We start from the raw sequence: 24,000 nt of genomic DNA, 5'->3' as shown, positions 1-24,000 counted from the left end.
TTTAGGCTTTGATCCTAATTGGTAATTGTCGCTTTAAATTAAAATGAGATCGTGCTCATTTCAAAGAGGGCGGAGCTACAAATGCTTGCGTGTCAGCATGATGGCAGATTCAAAAACAAGACTTACATATGCTAATGAGGGAGAGATCATCACTAATGGGCGGAGCTTTCGTCCTTTGATTATGCATACAAATGGAGAATGTCAATAAACTAGCTTAATAATAACAGTAATAATAATAATAATAATAATAATAATAATAATAATAATAATAATAATAATAATAAACTAATTATAAAAGTTATGGTTTTACTGGCTTCCTACTTTTAAAGGGCCATGACACCCCCCACTTTCGGTTAAAGTCTACTTCAGAATTTTTTCAAAAGATGCATGATTAATGGGCATGGAGCTCCGCGAGCATAGGGCAGGAGTGGGCGTGGCCAGCAGGGGAGAACGTGAGCGAACGAAGCTAGCTCACAAAATGAGACAAACTGTGAGGAGACGCATGAGTTTATAATTTACAAAGTTAAAATGCAAAGAAATAAACAGTAATTTAATGCCATGCTACATTAACCACATAACCACAATTTATATCATTATAAAGATAAGTGTGTTCACATAAACCCTATAATGAGGACTTCTCCCTCAATCCCCGTATCCAGCAGACTCAGTGCAGCAGGTCTCCTGACCTGTCTATTTCAACCATTAGCCCTGCTGGTAATCTGGAGGATTTAGGCAAACACAGCAGCACAGTGATGTGTCTGAATTTGAACGAACTCTTGATAAAAGACAGCGTCCGCCATTCTCTAATTCTCGTGCTGCTCTCCTGACAAAAATGCTAGCAGCACACACACAGCTTTGCTGTATGATCGGGCCTGACAAGATCGCGGGGGAAAACATGCAACAAACCCTGTGGATGATGGAAACAAACGCATATGAGCCTTCATGAACGGCTAAATACTGTGTGCCCGTGCCGTGGGTCCGTGACGTGTCTCACAGCTCGGGCTTGACTCTGGCAGGTCTGGCAGGTCTCATGAATAATTAAGCAGCCGGCTCTTCTCATAGGATAAGAAAACTCCGCTATGAATAATAATGAGAAACCGACGCGTCATCATTGCCCCAAAAATCATTTTAAACCCGGAAGCTGAAATTAGCTGACAAAAGCTCAAAATTATCCAGTTTTCCCCACAATTAAAGCTGACAGGTGCTAACATTGTCTTAACTGATGCTCAACACACACACATCTGTGAATATAAAAAAATAAGTTCTCCAGGGTGTCCTGAACCTTTAAGGCAACATGTTTACTCACTTTTTAAAAGTAACTAATCGCCTTTTACAGTGCATATAGACAGTATATACCACAAACAGATGTATTTCTAAAAATTGATAATTTTTTTTATTTTAATTAATATTGTTCCTTTTTTCAATTATGATTTTATTTAACTTTTTTTTGCTATTCAAACTAACAAATACAGAATTTAGAGCATTTTCTGTACAAATAAAGTTCAATACGCGGCCTATCAAGAGTTTTGGGTCTGTTAGATTTCTTATTGTTTTTAAAAAATAAAATAAAACTACACTTGTATAATTTGGTTTTCCCCACAAGCCTAAAGACATGCGCTATAGGTGAATTGGATACGTTAACTTGGCTGAAGTAAGTAAGTAATGTAAGTGTGTGAGTGTTTCTCAGTGTTGGGTTGTGGCTGGAAGGGCATCTGCTGCGTATAACATATGCTGGATAAGTTGGCGGTTCATTTCGCTGTGACTACCCCTGATTAATAAAGGAACTAAGCCGAAGAGAAAATGAATGAATAAATGAATGAATGAATAATAATATTAATAATAATAATAACAACAATGATAATAATATTAATAATAACAATAATAATAATTGTTGCTGTTGAAAACAAAATATAATGTATTCTTAGCTGAATAAAATGACCTAATTAAATAATTGCCTCAAATGTTTTGAGAAATTGTTGTTCAATTTGAGTTCAAATTCTATGCATATAAATTACCACAAAAATCTCCAAACTGGATCAGGTTATATAAACTCCCGGCCTTCTGCTTGTTCTCAAGTGGACTGGGGTGCAGTTTTTACTGTGAGGCTCAATTAGGGCTGAAATAAATCGAATTGTGATGTCCAAAGGACCCTGAGCTGCGGCTCTAAATGGCCTGAACTGTGGTTACAACATACATGCATCTGGAAAAGCTGCAATCCAAGCGGAAGCAGACATCAAGCAGTCTCCATTTGTTCCATTAGAGGTTGTTTTGGTGTGACCTGCTGCCGATCTCTGGGGTAAAGAGTGTTTTTTACACAAGTTTCCTCTGAACGTTACACGATGTCAAAGCTCACAGCACTGAATTCCCATGATGATGCTTTAAAAATGGCCTCTGTGTGAGAGAAACCATCGCTGATACTCAGCCTCCGTCACGCAAAGATACCACGGTACATGAAACATCAAACTTGATTTTCTGGCATTTAAATATACTAAAATGATTCAAAAGATCAAAATTACAGTAAAACAGTGATATTGTAAAATAATTGATTAATTTTATTCTTGTAATCGCAAAGCTGATTTTTTTTAGAAAGCTTTACTCCAATTACCAGTGACAGACTGGTACAAAAGAACAAAAATTTTAAATCCCTTAGAAGTAAAAGTACTAACAACGAAAAAGAATTACAGAAATATGGTAAGTTTTCTTTCTGAAATTTCAGGTGAATCAGTTTCTCACAATTTTGCTAAAAATTTAGTTTGTTTGATTTGTTTTTTTTAATTTATTTATTTCAGGTTGTGATTTGGGAGGATGTTTTTTTAAGACTAGTTTAACATGCCTTTTACAGTCTATGAATAACATAACACTTACATATTTACTACTAACAGCTGTAATTTGGAACATCTATAAAGCCTTTTTTGTTGTTTTCCCTGGGTTGTAGCTGGAAGGGCATCCGCTGCGTAAAACATATACTGGCCCCCGAGCTCCATTTCACACACACAGATGAAAATTGGCACACACATCAAACATGCCAAAACATACAAAAAAGGCAAAATCTCAAACCCAACAGAAATTTACATATACTGTTCAGTTGAAGTCAGAATTATTAGCCCCCTTGTTTATTTTCCCCCAATTTCTGTTTAACAAAGAGAAGACACATTTTTAAACACAATAGTTTTAATAACTGATTTCTCTTATCTTTGCCATGATGACAGTAAATAATATTCGATTATTTAGGTTATTTTGGCAGGTTAGGGTAATTAGGCAAGTTATTGTATAACAATGTTTTTTATCTGTAGTAGACTATTTAAAAAAATATAGCTTAAATGAGCTAATAATATTGACCTTAAAACGTTTTAAAAAATTTTTTAACTTCTTTTATTCTAGCCGAAATAAAACAAATAAGACTTTCTTCAGAGGAAAAATATTATTAGACATACTTTGAAAATTTCTTGATCTGTTAAGCATCATTTGGGAAATATGTAAAAACAGAAAAATTAAATGGGGGCTAATATTTCTAACTTCAACTGTGTTTGTGTGTATATATAAATATTTTGTATATATATATATATATATATATATATATATATATATATATATATATATATATATATATATATATATACATACATACACACACACACAAACACACACACACAAGTTAGAAATATTAGCCCCCATTTAATTATATATATATATATATATATATATATATATATATATATATATATATATATATATATATATATATATATATATATATATATATATACATATATATTGTTTGCTGTTCAAATGTTATACAAATTAATAGCTAATAATTTTGTCTTATAAATACATTTCAATGCACTACAATTTTATAGTTTAGGGTTTGCAAGATGCTACATTTATTTGTTCAAAAACACAGTTTACATTAACATTTACCTTCTTTTAACAATTTGTATTGTAAAATATTATGACAATATAAAATAAATCATGATAAATCACATCCAGAATAAAAGTTTGTTTTAACATATTTTTAGTGTGTTTACTGTGTATATTTATATTTATACACATGCACATATTTGAGAAAATATTTATTAATATTCAGATATTACCTTCCCCTTAGTTCCTTTATTAATCCGGGGTCGCCACAGCGGAATAAACCGCCAACTTATCCAGCATATGTTTTACACAGCGGATGCGCTTCCAGTTGCATCCCAGTACTGGGAAACACACACACACATACACATACACTATGGCCAATTTAGTTTATTCAATTCACCTATAGCACATGTCTTTGGACTGGGGGGAAACTGAAGACCCCGGAGGAAACCCACTCCAACACCGGGAGAACATGCAAACTTCACACAGATATGCCAACTGGCCCAGCTGAGACTCGAACTAGTGACCTTCTTGTTGTGATGTGACAGTGCTAACCACTGAGCCACTGTGTTGCCCAATTTAAATATCTATACAACAAAATTTATTTCTATAGTTTGGTTTCTATGTTTGTGTGTGTACTCCTAATAAATATATGTAATACACACACATGTAATACATGTAAAAATTTTTATTTTGAATGCAATTCATTGCGATTAACCTTTGCCCAGCACTTGGTTTAATATTGTGTTTAAATCTGATTATTTATTTATTGCAAAGATAATATTTTAGGATCTTTATTTTTAGCTATATAAATCCTTAAAATAAAAAAAAAACAGAAATATGTTGATATACAGTATTTGTACAATTTAAAATTTGCGTTTTCTATTTTACTTTATTTTTCCTGCGATTGTGAGGATGAATTTTAAGAGGAGTTTAATTCTCATAAACATGCACAATTTTGACACTAAATATGTTTTCATTTCAATCTTATTTTCTTCTCTTTCAGGTTGTGATTGGGGACAAAGTAGTTTTGAATCCGGTAAACGCAGGACAGCCTCTCCACGCCAGCAGCCATCAGCTGGTGGACAATCCTGGCTGTAATGAGGTACATCTGCCTTTACTTTGAGCTTCATACTTAAAATCAATGGGAGCTTTTGGCAAAAATGACATTTAATTTCAATAAAATGTTTACAATTTAAAAACACTTTTAAACTAATTGTCAAAATGGATGAAAGATTTGCACCTAACGTCTTTTTACACAGTTTTTTTTTTAACTACCTCACACGTTTCTGTTAATATTATTAAAGCAATGGCTAATCAGAGATGTAGTTCTGTTGAGCTGCATACTTTCAAATTCTCTCACCATCAGCACCAGAAAACACCTGAAACTATGAACTAAGGGGATCATTTTGCGGCGTCAGTGATTAAAACTGGAGTTTCAGCATAACTAATGCTTGACTAACGACACAGACGGACATGTTCTGACGAGACATTCCTTCAATTAAAATTATTTTATTTGTAATCAATTTATAAACAAATGTTGTCCACAAATCCTGAATCTGAACATCCTGACTCTTTATGCTCTGGTAACTCTCATTTCAGAGCCAGAATGACTCTGTAGTGTGAAATGTAGTTTGTATTAAGTGCTGTTTTTTTCCCTCTGTGTTTCTCCTCAGGTGAACTCGGTGAACTGCAACACGAGCTGGAAGATTGTTTTATTTATGAAGTGGAGCGACAACAAGGAGGCTATTCTTAAAGGGGTAGATGACCTATGAAATGTCATTTTTTTTCAAGATATGATGCTTCTGTAGTAATTGCATCTCTGTGGTTGTTTAGGGGGACGTTGTTCGGCTGTTTCACGCAGAGCAGGAGAAGTTTCTGACCTGCGATGAGCACCGGAAGAAGCAGCACGTGTTTTTGAGAACCACCGGCCGTCAGTCCGCCACCTCTGCCACCAGCAGCAAAGCATTGTGGGAAATAGAGGTGAGTTTTAAAGTTGTATCTGTCGAGGTGATTGTCACAGATTAACACAACCTGAATGAGTTTGGCCTGAATATAATGTGAATCTGGCTGAATAGATTGATGTAGTGGGAGTATAAACAGTGCTGTATAAGGAGTTGTAAAAAATAAAGCTGCAAGCAGCGATGAAAGGGACCTCGCACCTGGGTTTAAGCTGACATATATATATATACACACCATTCTTCATATATAAATAGACTTCAACTATATATATATATACACACAGTTGAAGTCAGAATTATTAGCCCCCCTGTATTATTAGCGCCCTAGTTTATTTTTTTCCCCAATTTCTGTTTAATGGAGGGAAGATTGTTACTTATTAAACTTACTTATAAAACTTATTTCTAATAACTGATTTATTTTATCTTTGCCATGATGACAGTAAATAATATTTTACTTGATATTGTTCAAGACACTTTTATACAGCTTAAAGTGACATTTAAAGGCTTAACTAGGCTACACACTGATTTAGTGTCCTCCTGTGTGTGTAACTGCTCTATTAGATAGCTGATATATATTGTGGTGTTGATTTGGTGTTTTAGGTGGTCCAGCATGACCCATGTCGTGGCGGCGCCGGTTACTGGAACAGTCTGTTCAGATTTAAGCATTTGGCCACAGGACATTATCTGGCCGCAGAGGTGAGTGAGGTGTGTTCTACAAGCTCGGGATCCTCCCTCAGCTGTTCCCAGATCAGCACTAACCTCTCGCTTTGGGTAGGGAACATCACTAACTTCCTCTAGACCTGCTCTGCCCTAAAAACTGCACTCTGTAAGACTGCGCATGCTTCATTTACAGCCTCTAACCTCACTGGAGCTCAGCTTTTCCCCCTTTGTTTCAAGCCAAATTTGGTCCAATCTTACACTGTGCAGCTTTAATCTGATCTGAGGCACTGCTCTTTGAACACGGAAAGGAAAATGTGAGAAAGGACACTATGACAGAAGTTATTATTGTTCATTTAGCAATAAAAACAGTTGGTAAAATAATCTAAAATAAAGGTATTTTTTTATAAATATTGTTTAATTTTTAAATATAGTTAAATTAAGTTCAAATATTTTTTTTACCTAATATGATTTGATGTATTTATTTAGTATTTTTTATTTTATATTTTTTATATTATTGTAATATGTATTTTTTTTAGCTTTATTTTGTTTTAATAAATGTTGGTAAAATAATATAAAGTAAAGTAGTAAAGTTTTTCAATTAAAATGTTCAACACATTTTAATTTGTTTAAAGGACAACAATAACATAATTGCAGCAGTTATTATTGTAAATGCAGTTAAATAAAATAACATGTATATTTTTATTTAATATAATTTAATGTTTTTATTTAGTATTTTTATTTTGTAGTTTTTATATTGTAATATGTATTGTTGGCTTTATTTGATAAAATTTTGGTAAAAATTTGTAAAATAATAAAAGTAAACAATATTTTTATTTATTTATTCAATATATGTATTAAACTGTTTAAATGGCAACAATAACAACATTGCTACAGCTATTATGGTGAAATAAGTTTAAAGAAAATCAGTTTAATATGATTTATTGTTGTTATATGTATTTTTGGCTTTATTTTGTAAGGTCCACCCAGTTGGCCCAATGCCGGTGTCCACTGGTGGATGAAGGTTTAATGCCTGTTCGGTCTTTCCAGTGCACAATGTTGATTTACCTTAAATTTAACTCATATCTGACTCCAATTTTAGTATGAGGTGGTTTAGAATATTAATATATTTATCCTTGTTTTATCTGACTCCAATCATAAAACATTAAGAAGATTATATCAATATGTAATTTAGATAAATGTTTGAACCTTTTGTCTTCACTAGTAACTTTTACATCCGTTCATTCGGGTGCTCATGTCGCTCAGAGAAATCGCCTCGGCCAATGGCGTCCCTCACGGTCACACTCCGGTCAGTCTTGAATATTAAACAGAGGTAAATTGACTAATACTTTAGATGGCCGCTACCAGCGCGCTCGTTCTAAAATACTTTAGTTAGTCCCGCTTAGATGTACACCTTTGAGTTAAGACAATCATCATTTCTAATTAGAGGTTAGGGCATTAATATAAATGTACCCGACTACTGGACTCTATAGTAACTTTGGTTTTCACCAAGCCCATGGTTTCCCATATGAACTTAATTTAGAATAATATTACCTTCAAACAAAGGTCAGGTACCCAATCTAGGTTAGTCGTGCAACACCTTGTTGACCTAGACGGAAGTTAACGCCCTTTCCACCTAAGTACACATGAAACAATATCAAGAGTCAGCCGGATCCCTAAAACACAATTAGTGTGCCCAATGCTCCATCTCAACTGGATTTTAGTCCGTCTACTGACCTGACGCAAGACGTGCGGAAACAAGGATACGGCATAATCTACTTGAATTAATAATTACAGAGTGAGCAAAATATGGTCAAACATTACAATTTATTAGTCAGGTAAATGTATTATGTCAATTCATTCAGTCAATTATCAAAGATAAATCCAACATGAAAGATGCATACCTGACTTCAAAAATATACATGGAGCAGGCTCCATGTTATGGGCTGATCTGGTTAGGCAGAATGGCCCTGAGCCTTTCTCAAACCTTACCTTAAATAATCCAAGAATTCCCTCAAGGAAGGGGGTGTGTATAACAAAAGGCATTCACACTTGGTGGCAGTCACACCCTTCATAGTGGTTCAAAAGATGCCTAAAGTTATATATTTATTATTTTGATTATGTCTATTTCTGAGAGAATGAGACCATTGTACCAATCGCACTGAGACATTTCAAATGATATCAAACATGATAGTTAAAGTCAGTTTGGTTAATCTAGAACATTCAAACATTGAAATGACCATATGTGAGATGGGGTGGATAAAGCCGAGTTTCAGCAGACTCAGATGCAAATGCAGCAGGAACTGTTTTTTCCCGCATTCCCCCCTGCTGGGTTGTGGAGTCAATTAGCTGTTTTCAGCTCATGTTTTGAATTGTCAAAGACATCAAAAATATTTGTAATATTTCAATTCTTACAATTTTAACAAATGTTGGTCAAAAAATATAAAGTAAAGAAGTAAAGGTTTTCAGTTTAAATGTTCAACACATTTTAATTTGTTTAAAGGACAACAATAACATAATTGCAGCAGTTATTATTATAAGTGCAGTTAAATAAAATAACACATATATTTTATTTAACATAATTTAATGCTTTCATTTAGTATTTTTATTTTATAGTTTTTTATATTATTTTTTATTTCTTTATGGCTTTAATTTATTTCATAAAATTTTGCTAAAATAATATTAAGAAGTAAACTTATTAAATTTTTTAAAATACAAAAATAACAATCACAGTAGTTATTATTGTTCATTAAAACATAATAAATAAACAAAATGTTTTTTTAATTTGAAATGATTTAACGTTGTCATTTATTATTATTTTAGATTATTGTAATATGCATTTTTTTGGCTATATACTAGTTAGCACAACAATAACATAATTTTAACAGTTGTTATTGTTTATTAAATAACTTTAAACAGCTAAATAAAATTATATTAACTGAATATGATTTAATGGTTTTATTTTCATTTTAGTTATTAGTATATGTATTTTATGGCTTTATTTTACTTGATTATATGTTGGTTAAATAATAGAAAAATAAACGTGTTTTTATTATTTGAATACATGTTTTAATAGTTTAAATTGGAATATAACATAATTGCAACAGTTATTATTGTTCATTAAATAATTTAAAACATGATAAAATAAAATATATTTTAAATTGATGTGATTTAATGTTTTCATTTAGTATTTTTTATTTTATTTTATTTATTTATTTTTTACATCAGTGCTTTTTCTTTTCTTTTTTTTGTCACAATTACCAAATGTATCCAATTGTTTAATGGAGAATAATAACCTGTCAGTGATTACTGATCTTTAAAAATTGTTTCTGCTACAATCAAAAGCATTTTTAAGAGCGATGAACACCTGTTATTTACAATAGGATTAAAATTTTGCATTTAGTGCACTTGAAGCTTTTCAGAAGGGGAAATACTGTGTTAATGTCAAGTCTTCAAAAAAAAAAAAAAAAAAGATGAAAAAATCTTGCTATGCAGGTAAACCATGTTCAAAGATCAGGCCCTGACTATCTTGATTAGCTTGTGCCCACAAGTCTATCAGTTTCCTGCTGATTTCTCAGATTTCGTTGCACAATTTAAGGATGTTTTTGGTGTCTTTTTGCATTCACAGGTCAATCCTGACTATGAGGAAGAATCGCAGGAATCCCGTTCATCTGTAAGCAGTCAAATAGCTGTCGTTCTTGTGTTTGTGCTTTTGCTTTGTGTGAAGGCAAATAAACTGTTGGCTGTGTTTCTGTTTCCTGCTTCAGGTGGCAGATTTTTCACCCTTTAACTTCCAGGTACAGTCAATCTTTCAAACGGCTCTTAAATGATAGTCTCACTACTGTACCTTCATGTTCATCTCAGATGCCTAAATCAAAAGATGCCTCTTATCTTGAAGTTCTGTGCAGCATTGTGCTTTTGTCAAGTGTTTGTGCATTTTGTGCCATTTAAAAATTTCATTTGATTTTCTTTTTAGGCTTTGGTGGTTTTCTTTGGTTCTCATTTAACAAATTATTATAATTATTATTTAAATCTGTAGATACAGTGGGTTATAATTAAAGGGGTGGTCCAGAATTTATTTTAAGGCTTGGTTGTGTTTATAAGATGCAAAGCAATGTGTGCTCATGCTTTACTTTACTTTTTTTTCATCTTACTTTGATTATATACAGCTACTCCGCTATCATGAAAACGACATTATTTCCTAGTAACGACATATTTCCTAGTTCCTCCAAAGGCCCGCCCTCAAGAGACTCTGATTAGTCAGAAATCATAATGTGCTGTGATTCGTGGATCGGTTCCATGTCACCAGGAATCGTCACGCCTCTGTTAGCACGCGCTTTGCCGTTGTGTAAATACTGTCAGTCAGAGTAGCTGTTAGCTTGAGCCTGAATCAGACAGAAATTGACACAAAGCACACAGCTGAACCTCACGACTGCTCACTAAAATAAAATCTGACAAGTGTCTTTCACATATATTCGGATTATAAGCATGTGTAAGCAATATGAAACGTTCTCATATCTTTTGCAAGTTCGTTATTTGAGATGTAGAATGCAGGGAAAGCATAGCGAGACACTGAAAGCAGCCGCATAGAGAAAGACTGCAGTGCTGCTGAAGACAGTGGGTGTTTACAGCGGTGCCAAACAGCATTTCCCGTTGTTTACGTCCTCACTACAACATACCTTTACCACTAGACACTATGGATGTAATGGATAACAAATTTAACGAATAAAAATACTTACAGGTTGTGGCTCACAATCCACAGCCACTTCAGTTATGGTTGGAGCTGCTCCTTTCTTGAGGAGTTTTTAGCCGACTTCAGAACTAGAAGAGATTTTGGAAGTTCTCCTTTGTCAAATGCTAATTATATGTATTTTTATAATTCTCTGGAACATAATAAAAATAAACTGTAAGCACTTCTCTCTGTGTCGTGTCCTTTGGAAGCCCAAATACAGAAACAGAACAAGCTTTCTCTGCTACATTACAGCACTACAGCACCTCTGGCCACGGCCCTTTGCTTCGCAGGGTGTATGCTCATGGTGAATCTGTGTAACTGGAAGCGTTTGTGATCTCAATAGCCTGGTTGTATTTTTTGTATTCCCCAAACTTTGTTCGCTGTAGGCTTTGCTAAGCTAACTCTGTAAAAGCCAATGTCTCCCTTTGCATTGAACTTTGAGCAGCTGACGTTCAGAGATGCTGCTTATGTTCACACAGCTACATTACATATCAACTGAAGTGTAAAATATGATATCGTAGTGGACCACCCCTTTTATGGATTATTGATCTGACAGCTTTTGGAATTTTCTATTTTATTTTTATTTCAATTTATCATTGTTTTTATGTGCATTTTGAGCCATTTTAAATTTTCAATTGATTTTTTTAATAAATGTTTTTCATATGTTTATACAGTGGGTTTTAATTTATGTCATATTGATCTGACAGCTTTGTATATATTCAGTTTTCTTTTCATTTCAATTTATCTTAATGTATTTATGCGTGTTTTGTGCCATTTTAAAATTTAGTTTCATTTCTTTTGGGCTTTGGTTTTATTTAGTTCTCTTCTAATTAATTAACATTTTTTAAAATATGTATATAGTGCTTTTTATTAATTTATTAATTTTTTCAATTCAATTTTCAATTTTTCATTTCAGTTTATCTTAATGTATTTATGTTCGTTTTGTGCCATTTTAAAATTTCATTAGATTTTTTTAGGCTCTGTTTGTTTTATTTGGTTTACAATTATTTATTTAATTATTTTTTAAAATATGTATATACAGTGATATTAATTAAATTATTAATAGTCTGACAGGTTTTTATATTTTAATTTATTTTCATTTCAATTTATGTTTAAGTATTTGTTTTTTTTCTTTTGATATGTTTATAATGTTTTAATTAAGTTTTACTAATGGTACTACTTCCTATGCAATTTTTTAAAAATTGTTGATAATTTCTGTTAACAAGACAATATTTCAGATGTGATTGTCATTATTATTATTATTATAAAATTAATCGTATTAATTAATAAATACAAATAATAATAATAATAATAATAATGCATATTGTTATTTATTTACGTCTTTCAATTACCAAAAACCATCCTTAACAATCCCAGTACTTGTTAATTTTACATTGAAAGTAAAATACACAGGTAACAATAAAATACTCAGTTTGAGACTAGAAATGCATACATAAAACATTTACAAACTTGTCTGTTTAATAATATATCATATATTCAGCATATATATTTTTATATAAATCTATAATATTAAATTTATTCGACGTTTTAATGTTTTTAGTTTGTAGGCTGTATTCTTTAACCCTCCACGCGGTGTCGCTGCTGCTGCGGAAAAAGCAGTGTGTGCAGTGCGTCACTGCACCTATAGATGCCACTAGAACACCACTCATTTTAATCACCTGTTGAGACAGTAGCGCGCGCCTACTTTGTAAGTTAATCATTATGTTTTCTCATATCAGGCCCTTATGTCAAGTATATTAAACCCTATTGAATGTTTGCGCAGAGTTTCTTTCTAATTAACCAAAAATCAACATTTTTTAGCTTAATTATTGTCCAAAAATGCTGAACCTGTTCATCTTGAAACCACACGTCAAACGGTGAGACAGTTTTCGCGTTCTTCATGTTCTTTCATGTCCTCAGGTGTGAGTGTGTGTGTGTGTTATTTAAGGTCACACTCAAGAGTTGTAAAGATGTCAGGACTCAAAGATTGTTTGCTGGGGTGAAGGTTTAAGTGTGTGAGCTGAAGAAGTGTGTTTGTGTTGTGTTTTTATCTCTCCTCCAGCTGGACTCTGAACATGAGGCTCTGCGAGCTCGTCTGCGCACGCCCAATGAGAAGGTCATGTACTCACTGGTGTCTGTGCCTGATGGCAATGACATTTCCTCTATATTTGAGCTGGACCCCACCACTCTCAGAGGAGGAGACTCACTCGTGCCCAGGTACACAACAGTAAACACGGTATAACGCTGGGCAGGTATGGAAAGTGCCGGTTCAGAGGTCATACTTAAAATAACCAGTTAAAGTCATAATTATTAACCTGATTATTTATTAACCTAAATAATTAATCCTGAATTATTAGCCCCCCATATGTATTTATTTATGTATGTGTGTGTGTGTATATATATATATATATATATATATATATATATATATATATATATATATATATTATACATTTCTAAACATAATTGTTTCAATAACTCATTTCTAATAACTGCCATGATGACAGCATAAAATATTTGATTAGATTTTTTTTTTAAAGATACTAGCATTCAGCTTAAAGTGACATTTAAAGGCTTAACTTGGTTAATTAGGCAAGTTAGGGTAATTAGGAAATTTTGTTCTGTAGACAATAAAAAAAATTGCTTAAGTGAGCTAATAATATTGACCTTAAAAATTAAAAACTGCTTTTATTCTTGCTGAAAAAAATAAATAAATAAGAATTTCTCCAGCAGAAATATTATTAAAGGAAATACTCTGAAAAAAGTCATTGCTCTTTTACAATAATAAAATGTATATAATATTATAATATTTTACTGTGGCATCTGAACCTGAACTGTCTATACCTGCCCAAGGGTAACCTTCGAATTGACTTTGAATTGACTGATACATACTTGTGAAGAAATACACTAACAAATTCTGGGTTCCACGCAATTCCTTCATGTTTTTCCAAAACAAATTGATTGGTAACTTAATTGTTTTTACAAATTTTAGGGGATTGGACATAAAACACTCAAGTTGTGTCCAAAAATTTTGATAATTGTGTTGTTTTCATTTTTGTTTTAAGCTAAAGTCATTTTTGAGTGTGTAGATGAGTGTATTTATAATGTCTAATGTCTTTCTGCCCAAGGTTATATTTTTATTAGGCATAACACACACAACAATATCTTTTAAACTTATTAGTATCTAGGGTCACACTTTATTTTTCATGGTCCGTTTGTTGAATTTAAGATACATTGCATCTACATGCCATCTAAATCTCATTAGATCATAAGTAGACTATTAGGTTGATGTTAGGGTTAGTGTAAGTTGACTGAACTGAACTGAGCTTAAACTCTTAAAACTAAACTACACTGTTTCATTTCACTATGTGAAGCTGCTTTGACACAATCTACATCGTAAAAGTGCTATAAAAATAAAGATGTATTGAGTTGAATTGAATTGACATGTACTTGCAAAGTTTCTTATAGTCAGTTAAATGTCTGTTGAAGCAGCAGTATCAACAGATATTAAGCAGAAAGTCTACTAATACTCAAGTGGACCATCAAAATAAAGTGTTACCGTATCTCGTAGGCATATTAGAAAAAAACATAAAGACTTTAATGGTGTAGATAGACTTTTCAATAGTGTAACAGAATTAGTAACGGGAAAAAAAAAGAAATGAAAAAAATTGAATAGTAAAATATAAAAAATAGGTGTATTTTAGGTTTCTTTAAATGACCCAATGTAAATATCTGTGATTTATTGTTGGAAAGGTGGAAAACAAAAATATTTTGTCTGGTTGACAGAGTTTGAGTGACCGTTTGACTTTTTAGTATTACAAAAATTATATTTGGACAAATAGTATAACCGAATTAGTGGAGAAAAAAAAAGTGTATTTTTAGGGTGTACTTGCACTAGGCTATCTGAACTGTGCCCAGATGCATTTGACCCCCATTTCCCAGTTTGTTTGACAAGTGTGAGTGCTTTGAATCTGGCCCTCACTCTGTTGGAAGAGGTGTGCCAGAGCGCGGTTTGGTTGGGCTTTAGCATGGTATGCTACACTTATAGTGTGATTGCAAAGCGTGCCTGAGTGTGAAACTGAAGACGCAACGTCACTTTTAAGGGACTGTTTTATATGGATTTATTAATCATTCTTACTTTTCAGTAAACACAAGCTGTCGTATTTTAATAAAGATAGAAAACTCTGCTGCACAATGACTGTCATAAACATATTTGAGCGACATTTATGGATCTGTTCAGCAAAAGATTTGTCTGTGTGTCACTGCATCCAAAATGACTTTAAATAATACAAAACAATATAACTAAAGCAATCTCCACTGTGCTGAGTGAGAGCGCTTCTGTTAAAGCGAACAGTCACATCATCAATGACTAAAGCGTGATCAGGCTCGGAAGGTAAAATAGCAACGTGAGTTCAAGACAACCGGGTCTAGTGTGAGTACAGCCTTAGTCAAATACAAGCATCTCTGACATATTGTTATAGGAAAACTGTAAATTATTTTGTCAGGTGACAAAGTTTGATTGGCAGTTTTCTAATCATTAACTCCACAGAAGTCTGATATTCCTGTTTATGAAGAGTTCAGACAACACACACACATATACTCTTTCTCTCTCTCACACACACACACACACACACACACACACACTGTAGATACAAGTCTGTTTCTCCGATTTACCCTTATTCTACTGCCTGAGAAGTGAAATATGATCAGACTTCAGATTTTACCTGTGGCTGATCGCCAGCAGCAGATAGTGCTGACTTCAGGCATGCAGGATATTTCAATCGGGTAGTAAACAACTCTTAATTACCAGGAAGAGAAGACTGACAAGTTTATCAGACTGATATGGCTGAAGTCACAGAAGAAGATGCAGTTTTGCATATGTACTGTATGTTTTTCCTTTACGTAAAGTAGAACCTTCATCTCATGCACTCAAAACAATGTTGCTTTACTTGTCTAAAATTAGATAAAACAGTGCCTTATAAATGTCTGACACTTTATTTATTTTATGGTCAATTCACTTAATTTTGTTTAAAAAAAAAGAGAAGAAAAAACAAGCTAAATGAATTATTTTGTATTGGGACTACATGATTATTTTTGTTAGCTTAACTAACTGGCTGGTTTACTATAGTTCACGGCATGCATAAACAATAATTATAATCCTTAGTGTTTTAAGTAAAGCCTTCTAAGAGTTTAAGCTTTGTTTATTTTGGAGCTTGAGAAGAGTTTTAGTATAGTTTTGAGGTGTTACCGCTGCACTCATGTTTATTAACAACAGTTATGATCCTTGCTTCACCCTGTGTGTAATAACTGCTAACTGTGCTCAGTCTCTTTTTACTTGCCCAGTCCATATGTTAAAAACCATACAATGTTAAAAAAGAAACATAAACAGTATCTCTTTTTTTGCCACTTCTTGGGCAATTAATTGAATATGGCTTTTTTTTTTGCCAAACTACAAGTCTTTCTCTAGAAACAAAATATTCTAAGGAATTCTCTTAAAAATTGTCTTGCTTAGTTGAACGCTGAAAATGGCACAGGAAGGCTAAAAAATTGCTTTTAACGAGTGCTGCGCGATATTGGAAAAACGTAACATTGTGATATCTTGTTATTCTGCGATTATATATTGCGGTATGAATACAATTTCTCCAGATGACTTAAAATTGCAGTAGGTGATTGTCTTCAGAAGCATTTTTTGTTGTGCTGGTTGAAAGTCTATTCACAGTCTATAAGTAATGATTAAAGTAAATGATCCAAATGTATTTATATGTATTTTTATATTTTGGGTATAAAACTAAAAAAATGTTCATCCAATTAAATAGATACGTTCTGTTTTAAAACTTTTGTTTTAGCTTCACGCAAAGCTGACGTAACGTTAAATGTTGTTGTTACAAATGGGTCATATCTTCACAGAAGTGTTGTTCAGCCACTAAAATCTTCTGATGAAAGATTGATAAAACTATTTTCAGTTTCATAAATGACCTTTTACAGCATCTATAATGTAGATTTTAATTAGTTTAACAACAAAACACAAGTAAATAGAGCTATTCTGCCTAGTCTCTCCCTAAATTGTTTACCATGCAACTCTAAATGTTTGCTCTGAAATAGCATGTCAGTTTGGTTTGCTCGCCGCCAGACAAGCACTAGTAGCTTTTAAAACATGAGAGAGGGTTCTTTTGCTGTGCTCTTTTTTAAGGAGGCGTGGCTCTAGACGGCAGGGGAGGGACTGTGATTCAGAGATTTATGCTAAGCTGTTAGCATTATGGAAGATCAAATACAGCAACTTTAAATATCTCTATTTGTAAAGAATTAATACTTTTCAAAAGATTGGGCTGATTTTGTACAGGAGTGCATCTGCAGGAAAAAAAAAAAAAAAAAAAATATATATATATATATATATATATATATATATATATATATATATATATATATATATATATAAACGGTAAAAAAAAGTAGTTAGCGATGTCGCAGTAAAAAGGTCGCTGGTTGGAATCCCAGCTGGACCCGTTGGCATTTTTATGTGGAGTTTGCATGTTCTCTCCATGTTCGCTTAGGTTTCCTTATTGTTTAAATAAGGAGTAGCAGTATTCAGTTTATACAGGAATTGAATAATCAAATGTAAAATACTGTAAAGTGGCAGTGTGGTGGCACAGTGGCTAGCGCTGTCGCCTCACAGCAAGAAGGTCACTGGTTCGAGCCTCAGCTGAGTCAGCTGGCATTTCTGTGTGGAGTTTGCATGTTCTCCCCTTGTTTGCGTGGGTTTCCTCCGAATGCTCCGGTTTTCCCTACAGTCCAAAGACATGCACTATAGGTGAATTGAATAAGCTAAATTGTCCTTAGTGTATGTGTGTAAATGAGTGTATGGATGTTTCCCAGTGATTGGTTGCAGCTGGAAGGGCATTCACTGCGTAAAAGATATATGCATGCTGCAAATAATTCAATAAAAGTATTCTTAATATTAAAGAAAACATTAAAGTTACAAATGGTGCAATTTATTAGACGTGGATGCTTTTAAAATCCACATAGTCACCGGCCTCAAAAACATATGCAAATGATAAATTATCATCCAGACTCAACATTGCATATCTTTTTGCGAATGATCACATTGCGATATCAATGCTGAATCAATATATTGTGGAGCCCTACTGTTTTTAATTGTATGTATTTTTTTTAGCCAATTATTTAAAGTTGTCTTTCAGTTCTTTTAAATGTAACTTCCACAAACTGGAAATGCTGCTCTTTTCTTTTCTTTTTTTTAATGCGTGATGTCTGGCACATCTTTTTTTGTTGTTTGTTGGTTGGTCTCTTTTCTCAATGATTCATGTGTGACTGAACAAGCGAGGGATGCAAACTTGGAAAAGCACACAAAAGTGATCACATGTCTCCTCACTCCCAGTCACATTCTTTTTGTCCTGAAGGGTGGAGCTGTGCACGTGTTGCACTGTGTGTTTGTGTTTGATACCTGCAGATTGTGACTGGTCCTTCTTAAAATAGCCAGGAAAGTCCCGAGTGGGTGCGGAGGCCGGAAACCAGGGTGACCGTGCACTTTGCCAGCGTTCATATCTTTCTTTCCATGCTGTTGAAACATGTTGTTAAAACAGAAGCCAGATGTTGCGTAACCACCCACCCCCAGATTCCCTTATTTATAGCAATCAGTTGGAAAGGGCTTTTATGAAGTAATCTTGCTTACTGCTTAAGTTGGAGAAATTCAGGTTTGGGGTTTATGCAGTGACTTGCATGAGAATGTGGCCAGGTTATTTTAATCTCAATATAAGACATACAGTACAGTACTGTATGTGTATGTATTACAGTTCATTATGACTTTATTTTCATGGCATCTTCTTTTGTTCTTTCAAATTATTTTTAATTTACATATTAAGTTTTTTCTATTCCAAATTATTCCTATTATTATTATTATTATTATTATTATTATTATTATTATTATATTTATTTATTATTAAAATTATTCATATTGATTTTATGAAATATGGAAATATGATTCATATTTTCTCACAGTAATGATTTACATTATTTTTATGGCATTTTAATTTTTTAAATTCAAATTATTGTTGATTTACATTTAAAGGTTTTTTTTCTGTTCTGATTATAATATTAAAATAAGTAAAATTATTATTTGTATTAATTTTGCATTAAAATTATTAATGTTGATTTAATTATTTTTTAAATTTAGGACAATCACATTTTCTCCCAGTAATGATTTTTATTATTTTCATGTTATTTTCTTTTGTTTTTTCAAATTATTGTTGATTTACATTTTATTTTTTATTCATAATTATAATATTTAAATAAATAAAATTATTAATTGCATTCATTTCTCATTAAAATAATTCATGTTAAGTTATTTAATTTGTTTTAAAATTAGGACTGTCAAGTTCTCCCAGTAGTGATTTTCATTATTTTAATGACATTTTCTTTTGTTCATTCAAAATATATCAATTCCACCCCCCACCCCCATTTCTAATTATGATATTGAAATAAATAACATTATTAATTGTATTATTTTGCCATTAAAATACTTCTTGTTGACATATGTAATTTGTTATAAAATTTAGGATAATGATTTTAAATATTTTTATGGCATTTTCTTTTGTTCTTTTAAATTATTACTGATTTCTCTTCCTAATTATGATATTCAAATCAATAAAATTATTATTTGCATTCATTTTACATTAAACTCATTATTCATTAATTTTCCTTTGACCTAGTCCCTTTGTTCATCAGGGGTCACCACAGTGGAATAAACTACCATTAAATTGATAAATGTTGACTTAAATTTTTTATTTTGTATTGTCAATTTTTCTCCTAGTAATGGTTTTCATTATTTTTATGGCATTTTCCATTTGTTTGTTCGATTTTTTTTTTTTTTTTTTTTTTTATTGCTTTCAATTTTAAGTTTTTTTTCTATTCCTAATTATGATATTCAAATGAATTATTAAATATAATAATAATAATAATAATAAATATAGTATCTTGTCTTTAAAATGATTCATGTTGACTTGTTTTAGTTTTTTTTCCAACAATGATTTGCATTATTTAATTTGCTTTGCCTATTAATTTTATAATCAAAATACTAATATTATTTAATAATATTTCAAAATTAGCTATTGCAAACTTATTTTGGATATCACACATATATGCATATATATAATATGATTTTTAATATGTATTACAGTAATAAAAATCATATTAAAGTCCTAAATCAACCCAATTATCAAAATATATCTTTTTATTCTCATAATAATTTTTTGTAATTTGTTTGCAATACTTTAGGTTTATTTTTTCCCTATGAATAATTATTATCATAATTTATAATTTCCCCATATATTGTGGCCTAAATCAATAATTAAAATGCATTTTTTTACCTAATATTTGCAGACTTTAATGTCATAATCTTAAATATCCTAAAAATGTAACTATTACATTTTTCTTTTTTATTTATTTATTTTGGTGATATTTAATGTACACAGTTAACAGTTATATGAGCAGAAAGTCATGACAGCATACAGTATGTTCTCATTATTTTAAATTATTTTATTAAGGTATTCCAGTTTCAGCTTATATTTTTGTCATACACATTTTAACTTCATGATTTAAGTTAGATTAATTTAATATTAAAATCTGTAAATAGGTTGATTCAACTTTAAAAAATTAACGCTGCAACATTTTTTAGTGCACACACTTTTTTTGCCATTTTGTTTTTAGTTAGATGTAGTCTTGATTCATGTGCATGAGCCGATTATATCAGAGTGATTGATGTTTGTTTGTGTATCTCAAATCAATAGCTGTATTTCTTTATATATTCAGCCTATGGGCTTTTGAACACATCCATCAATTACACTTATATGCTTTCAATGGGTTTCCACACAGCACTAATCTGCTGACAGGTATGGTCATATCTGTGACCAGCTAAACTGCGGCATTATTATTATTACATAGGCATGTCCTGTGAATGCATGTGAGAAACACCATGTTTTAGTTTGAAAGAGGATTTTCAAAGTCACAACTTTTAGTGTGACCTTAAATGGCCTTCTTGCAGCACATGAGGCCTGTAGATGCGACTAATTAGCCAAAGGGGGCACATGAACACACGCTCATACACACAAAGGTAAGCCTGTTAGTCACATAGGCGATTATGCAACCGTGCCAGGAATACAGTCGGTGTCTGATGACCACTTGTGCCCTGTCAAAAGCATGTGTCTGACTGAGTGTGTTTATGTGTGTGCATGTGCCCAGTTTGACTTCCTGTGGTGTGTGTGTGTGTGTGCATGTGTTTAATGGTATAGATGTGTGTCCTTTGAAGAGCATGTGAACTTGATAGCTTTTGGGCTATGCTGAATGAAGCACAAATTTAATTATTATTTAAGAAAAATGGACCTTCAAATGTATCTGAGACAGATCTAGATCAGTGTCTACAGCAAAAATTATATATTTCTAAAATAAGCTTCTCTTATGTGAATCTGAAAGCTAATAGATGCTATATAATGTGGGTTTAGTCAAAAAAAGCTACCTTAATTGTTAGATTTATTTATTTATTTTTGCATTTATTTAATTTTATATTACACGTTCACACTTAGCTGATTTAATATTGGTCTCTTGGTTTGTTTGCTATGTTGGGATATGTTAAAAAAATATGATTAGTGTTCACACTGTCATTTTTGAAGTCTGCATCCAGTAAGAATCATGTATGTTTTGATGAGTTCACAATTAGCTGGTCTGCTTTATTTTTTCTTGTCTGGGTTGGTCCACAATAAAGAAAACAGTATATTTGGTTCTGCTTAGCTTTCACACTTCTTTTTTCGAAGTTTAAATCCAGTCAGAATTGTGGGATTTCTGATGTGTTCACACTTGGCAGGTTTAGTTAATGGCTCTTGGTTCATTTGGTGTGGACTAGGGCAGCACAATATTGGAAATAAATTACATTGGGGAATTTAGACTGTCTGCAAAATAAATCTTGATATGGATATCATTTAACAAAATTACTATTTGGAAAGAATTTTAGATTTTAGGATTGTTTTGTTTTGGAGCATCTGCCTAAAATATAATCAACAAGGTCACACTTTACAATAAGGTTCATTAGTTAATGTTAATTAATGCATTTACCAACATGAACAAACAATAAACCATACATTTACTTCTGTATTTGTTCATGTTAGTTAACGTAAGGTAATGAAAATACAGTAGTTCATTGTTAGTTCATGCTAACTCATGGTGCATTAACTAATGTTAACAAGCATGGACTTGGATGTTAATAATTAATTTGTAAATGTTCAATTATGATTAATAAATGCTGTAAATACTTTGTTCATGATTAGTTTATGTTAGTAAATGCATTAACTAATGAACCTTATTGTAAAGTGTTACCATAAACAAATTTCAAGTACATATGAAAACATTTAAATAAAGATATACTGTAAATGAAATATGTAAAACAACACTGAATAGCCTTCATTGTTTAAATAATGAATACAATACAGTTTTGGGGTGACACGATGGCTCAATGGTTAGCACTGTCGCCTCACAGCAAGAAGATCCCTGGTTCGAGTCTTGCATCAGACCGTCCCGCTGTCTGTGAAAGGAGCCTGCAGCAGCTTGAAGATCTGGTGATAAAGGGAGAGTGAAGAATTTAGCTATGTTTCTATCCACCTTATTTTATGAACATTTTGGATATGCGGATAACAAAAAATATTAATGGAAATGCCAAGATAAGCCCCGGCTGGGTCATTTGGCATTTTTTTTTAGAGATTGCATGTTCTCCCTGTGTTGGCGTGAGTTTTCTCTGGGTGCTCTTGTTTTCCCCCATAATTCAAAGACATGCTATAGGTGAATTGAAGAAGCTAAATTGGCCAATGAGAATGAGTGTGTATGGATGTTTCCCAGTACTGGGGTGCAGCTGGAAGGACATCTGCTTTGTAAAACATATGCTGGATTGTTGGTCTATTTCGTCTATGTGGTAACCTGTGATGAATAAAGGGACTAAGCTGAAGAAAAAAAAAATGTATAAGTGATTACATTTTTTGTTAAAGCTTTTAATTTTATGACGTCTTGGTTTAAATTTGGATGAAACCTTACACAGTCACAGGTCTTATAAAACACATTTAAAAGAAAATCCTTCATGCTATTATGACCTAACAAATCGCAGGTTCTGAACTGTGGTGACTGGTTATTATAATCCCATCTCAACATTGCAGATGCAACTATGGGTTCACTAATAGCTGGTTTAGGGCGTACTCACACTATGTGCTGTTGCCTTGAACTGGGCAGTAGCACGCTTGTTCCCCCTCCCCTCTCCCCCGATGGCCCACACTCACATAACATTCAGGCCTGGGCACACTTGCGTCATCGATGATGTGCTGTTCAGTAATCACTTGTCACCTGACAGTGCTCAGCACAGTGGAGATTTCTTTAGTTATATCGTTTTAGTGGTTTGGGATGCGGTAACACAGTCAAATATTTGGCCGAACAGATCCGCCACTTTTAATGCTTATAAACAACCATAAAGTCCTCGTGCTGCAGGAATGATGAGGTTTGCTAAAGGTGCAGCTGTCGTGCAGTCAGGGGTTTGCGTCTTTAATAATCTATGACAGTTTGCGTTCATTGAACAGTACGTATGATTAATAAATCCATATGAAACAGTCCAGTAAAAGTCACGTCTCGTCATCAGTTTTGGGCTCAGACGCGCTTTGCACTCCCAAGTGAACCGCGCTCTGGCACACTTCTTCCCACCGGCCAAGTGAACCCTGCCTGAGCCCGATTTAGAGCACTCACACTTCTCAA

The 24,000-nt window shown here is 32.7% G+C and overlaps 1 protein-coding gene across 48 annotated transcripts in view; it reads left to right on the top strand.

Annotated features, from left to right (window-relative positions):
* Positions 1-24,000, top strand: part of itpr1b (inositol 1,4,5-trisphosphate receptor, type 1b) — a 246,804-nt gene that overhangs the window by 48,369 nt on the left and 174,435 nt on the right. For 16 of the 48 annotated variants that reach the window (XR_012387282.1, XM_073916970.1, XM_068224406.2 and 13 more), the window contains exons 7-13: positions 4,865-4,963; positions 5,535-5,618; positions 5,695-5,841; positions 6,420-6,590; positions 10,105-10,149; positions 10,244-10,273; positions 13,271-13,425. Coding sequence is in view for 39 of the 48 variants with exons in the window: in XM_073916970.1 (XP_073773071.1) it covers positions 4,865-4,963; positions 5,535-5,618; positions 5,695-5,841; positions 6,420-6,590; positions 10,105-10,149; positions 10,244-10,273; positions 13,271-13,425 (731 nt within the window). In the remaining 9 variants the exon portion in view is untranslated. The remainder of the gene's footprint in view (positions 1-4,864; positions 4,964-5,534; positions 5,619-5,694; positions 5,842-6,419; positions 6,591-10,104; positions 10,150-10,243; positions 10,274-13,270; positions 13,426-24,000) is intronic. The other 32 variants (XR_012387286.1, XR_012387284.1, XM_073916984.1 and 29 more) reach the window with 4 other exon arrangements.

The sequence above is a fragment of the Danio rerio genome, chromosome 11, assembly GCF_049306965.1.
Source record: "Danio rerio strain Tuebingen ecotype United States chromosome 11, GRCz12tu, whole genome shotgun sequence".
NCBI lineage: Eukaryota > Metazoa > Chordata > Actinopteri > Cypriniformes > Danionidae > Danio > Danio rerio.
The sequence above is the reverse complement of the archived record's forward strand: the minus strand, read 5'-3'. Positions and strand labels throughout refer to the sequence as shown.